Genomic DNA, 3,708 nt, shown 5'->3' with positions numbered 1-3,708 from the left:
CTAATCCTCCTCCCCATCTGAGTCCGGCAATGCCGTCCAGCCGCTCAGCGCCGCTGCGGCTGTGAGGATACTCGCAACCGAAAGCGCACGCGCCGTGTCGGGCGATGATGCACACGCTGCGGCGGCGGCTTCGGAGGTGGGCCGAGGCAGCATAGGCAGTGGCGAGCCGTGGCGCGACACTGCCGAGGACTCCATCTTCCACGATACGGAATTGGCAGGGGAACCGGAAGCGGCGCTGGCGGCCGCGGCAGAGGAACCGCCCTCCATACTGCGTGGAGACGAGGAGCGTCTCGTTTGCCGCTGCAACGTGCGCAGCTGCGCCCTGAGCGCGGTTATCTCCACCAGCGCACAACGCTGCGCGTGCTTGACAGCATTCTCCTTCTCCTTGGCAAAGACACAATGTAGGGCCATGGCGCGCCGACGACGCAGCGCCATCTCCTCTTGTTGCTGCTGCTTCACAAGCAGACTGCGTTGGCGAGACTCGTCGCTGACGAGCATCAGCAGGCGCCGCTCCGCACCAGCCAGTAACATCTTTGTCTCGCCATTGGCGGAGGTGGTGACGGCGACGGCAGGGCAATCTGTGCTGCTCGACGAGTCCAACGAGCTGCGTTTCTTGGGGGATGCGTGCGGGCTCGCTTGCGCAGATGCCCTTGCAAAGGCACTACCGCCCGACAGCCTGTCCGCCATCGCGGGCGCCGCCTCCAGCGTGCCGGTCGCCGAAAGGAAAGATTCCAGATGCCCAGTCGTAGAGATATCCGTCACGGCGGTGGTGCTGACAGCGCTCCTGGCGCGGCCTCTCTTCGCGTCCAGTGCGCTAGTGGTCTGAGCAGCGAGTGCCGCGGGGGGCAGCCACTCGGCCGGGTGCTGCTGCTGGTATTCCGACTGTTGCTGGTGCCACGGTTGGTTCCCCGCGAGCCTCGCACCGGCATCACACCGATGCTCGAGCTGAGCAGCATCATCGTAAACGCTGGGGAAAGGGCTGCGGCGAGCTTTCGCCTCCGCGGCGGGGGAGGACGCGCAATCCACCGCCTCTGTGGCTGGCACGCCCTGGCCAAGAACCGCCTGCACGGCGCTACCGGAGAGCTGGCGCCGCTGCGACGCCTCCTCAGTTGCCATGGAGGAGCGCCGCTGTGAGGCCCGACGTACATGGTATCTGTCAGCTGCCTCGCGGCCAACCAGCTGACGCCTATCACGCCCCTCGCGGCCCTCGAGGTACAGGCGGTCGAGTCGCTCGTAGAAGCACAAGAAGGAGCGGTCGCGCTCTACCCAGCACACTTGCAGCAAACCGTTGCGCCACGCCATCTCCTCCGTCGTGAGCGCGGCGAGGCGGCGTCGCACCAAGACAGCCTGAATCACTTTCGCTTGTTGGCGATGTAGGCGGCGCCACGCGAGCTGTTCCTCTCGCTCGATCAGCTGCTCCCGCTCACTCGCCTCGTCATGCACGAGGTACCCCAGCTCTTTCTCAAAGGACAGCGGCTCCTCTACCTCCGCCTTCGCAGCTGCCGCGGCAGCAGAGATGGCGGCAGCGTTCTCGCGCTGATGCTTTGCCGCGCGAGCGAGTCGACGAAACTGGCGCTCCTCCTCAGCGAGTCGAACTGATCGCTGCCTCTCCTTCTCCTTCGCCAGTCGCTCTCGCCGCTTCTTGTCTAGCACCTCCTTGTCCTTGTCCGCTAGACTCGGCATGGGGAGCACTCGGTGGAGGAAGGAGGCGCGCACGGGGTCGCTGCGGCTGGTGGCGCCGTTGATACTGCTGCTCTTATGCAAGGATTGGCTTGCCCTGGCCTCAGTCGATGCTGCTCCGGCAGACGAGCTATGGCTGCGGCCGTTTGCCGTCATCTGCGCACTGCTGCTACAACGCGGAGTGATCGGCTGGCCCCGCGGCGACGCGGCCAAGGAAACCGGTGACGCTGCCGCTGCTGCGTGAAAGTTCGTGAAGCTGCGAGGTGTTCCCCAGTGGCGTGGTGTTGTGGCCGTGGAAGACGCGGACGGCATCGCGACTCGGTTCACCGTCGTGATGCGCGTCGCCGGACGGTACGAGGACGGCGTCCGGTGACCGTCGTCTCCGCAGCCAGCCGCAGTGCCATCTTCGCTACAGTCCTCAGACGTGGTGTGCGTGTTGCGGGTGCTCGGCTGAGCAGACGCCGCCGACCGTGCATCTACGCCACTGGCGCGTGCAACGCCAGACGCAGGTCGCAAAAGCGGTGCACTCCCCGTGCGGAAGGCCCGATTTACGCCCGCCGACTGCGCCATCGCCTGCTCCTCAGCACCAACGGGTGAGCCGGCGCAGCTGCTGTAGTGGGCCGCTCCCTCCTCCAGGTCGCCGCTGTTCACGAGTGCGTTGAGGGGCGTGTACCAGCCTGTCGACAGCCCACCCTCCACCGCCTCCGCGTCCATTGTCTCCTCCTCCCGCCACGCGGATGACGACGGCGGCTCACCAGGCGCGCCGGCCTCGGCACAACGAGGCTTGGCGGCCGGCCGTGGCGACAGAGATAATGGCGAGTACGCCCGGAACGTTCGCGGTGTGGTAGCGACGCCATTGCGGGCCAACATTGTCAGCCGCGCCGGCGTGCCAAGGAGCACCGTGTTCGGCGCATGGCTTTCAATGCCGCTACGCACCCCCTCCGTCGTCGCGCGTGGGGATCCACGTCGCATGCGAGGCGAGACGCCGTTAACGTCGTCGATGTGGGCTGCGGGGTCGCTAGTTGTGCCAGTCGACAGTGATGCAGCACCAGCTGTGCTTGTGATGCGTGTTGATCCGCGCGTGGGGTACACCTTCTGTTGCTGCTGCTGCAGGCGCCACCGCTGCTGAAGCAGCTCTTCTTGCCGCTCTTGCTCCCTGCGCAGCGCCTCCCGCTCTCGATCGCGCTGCTCCTTCCTCTCCCTCTCCCTCTGACGGCGCAGCTCCTGTTGCCGCTCCCTCTCTCGCTTGCGAAAGTGCTCCTGCTGCGCCTTGGTGTACTGCGAGGTAGATGCCTTGCCACTTTGCGGCGGCGCCGACGAGGTGCGGTTGCGTGTGCTAGCCCGCGCGGCTTGTCGCTGGTACAGTTCTCTGTAAATATCCGACATAGAGGGGGCCTTCATGGAGTACGGATTGGCACCTCCATGGCCGCCGGTTTTGCCACTAGCGCGCGGGCCATACTCGAATAGGGCAGCGCGCAGTGCGAGGTCGTACTTGCGTTTCGTTTCTTCATTCGAAAGCACTTCGTAAGCGCGGCACACTGCGCGGAAGCGCTCCGCCGCTGTTGGGTCGCCCAAGTTCTTGTCGGGGTGGTACTTGAGGACGAGCGACTTGTATGCAAGGCGCACCTCCTCGGCAGAGCTGAAGTTGGCAATGCACAGGACCTCGTAATGGGGCCTTCCCTCCATTACGATTATCGGCTGCAGCAGTAGGAAAGGGTTGATACCACCGCACAGCAAGGCGGTCAGTCGTCGACCCTACCTCTCCGTTTTTCTCACGTACCCAAGAGCGGCAGCGAGACGATCAGCGATACACCAACGTGCACACACGCGCATGCAGAACACCCCCCCCCTCTCGCCCAACGATCGGTATTCCGCGTGTGAGCAAAGTGCGTCTTCGGGTGTGCAGATATCTGAGCGTCGTTCTCTGTGGCGGGGGGGAGGGGGGGGTACCAAAGGACCTCTTCGTGCTTCTTCTACTGTAGTGGACTAGCTATCCATGTACAACCATCGACTACTACCATCTTAGGC

The 3,708-nt window shown here is 64.6% G+C and overlaps 1 protein-coding gene across 1 annotated transcript; it reads right to left on the bottom strand.

Annotated features, from left to right (window-relative positions):
* LINJ_18_1410 (putative chaperone DNAJ protein) lies at positions 1–3,366 on the bottom strand (the record flags this gene model as incomplete). Its single annotated transcript, XM_001464917.1, has 1 exon — positions 1–3,366. One exon carries the CDS (start codon positions 3,364–3,366, stop codon positions 1–3), a length of 3,366 nt encoding a protein of 1,121 aa, XP_001464954.1.
* Between the last annotated feature and the right edge of the window lie 342 nt (positions 3,367–3,708).

The sequence above is a fragment of the Leishmania infantum genome, chromosome 18 (assembly GCF_000002875.2).
Source record: "Leishmania infantum JPCM5 genome chromosome 18".
In the NCBI taxonomy this organism is placed as follows: Eukaryota; Euglenozoa; class Kinetoplastea; order Trypanosomatida; family Trypanosomatidae; genus Leishmania; species Leishmania infantum.
Note: the sequence above shows the minus strand (reverse complement) of the source record. Positions and strands in the feature narration are given on the sequence as shown.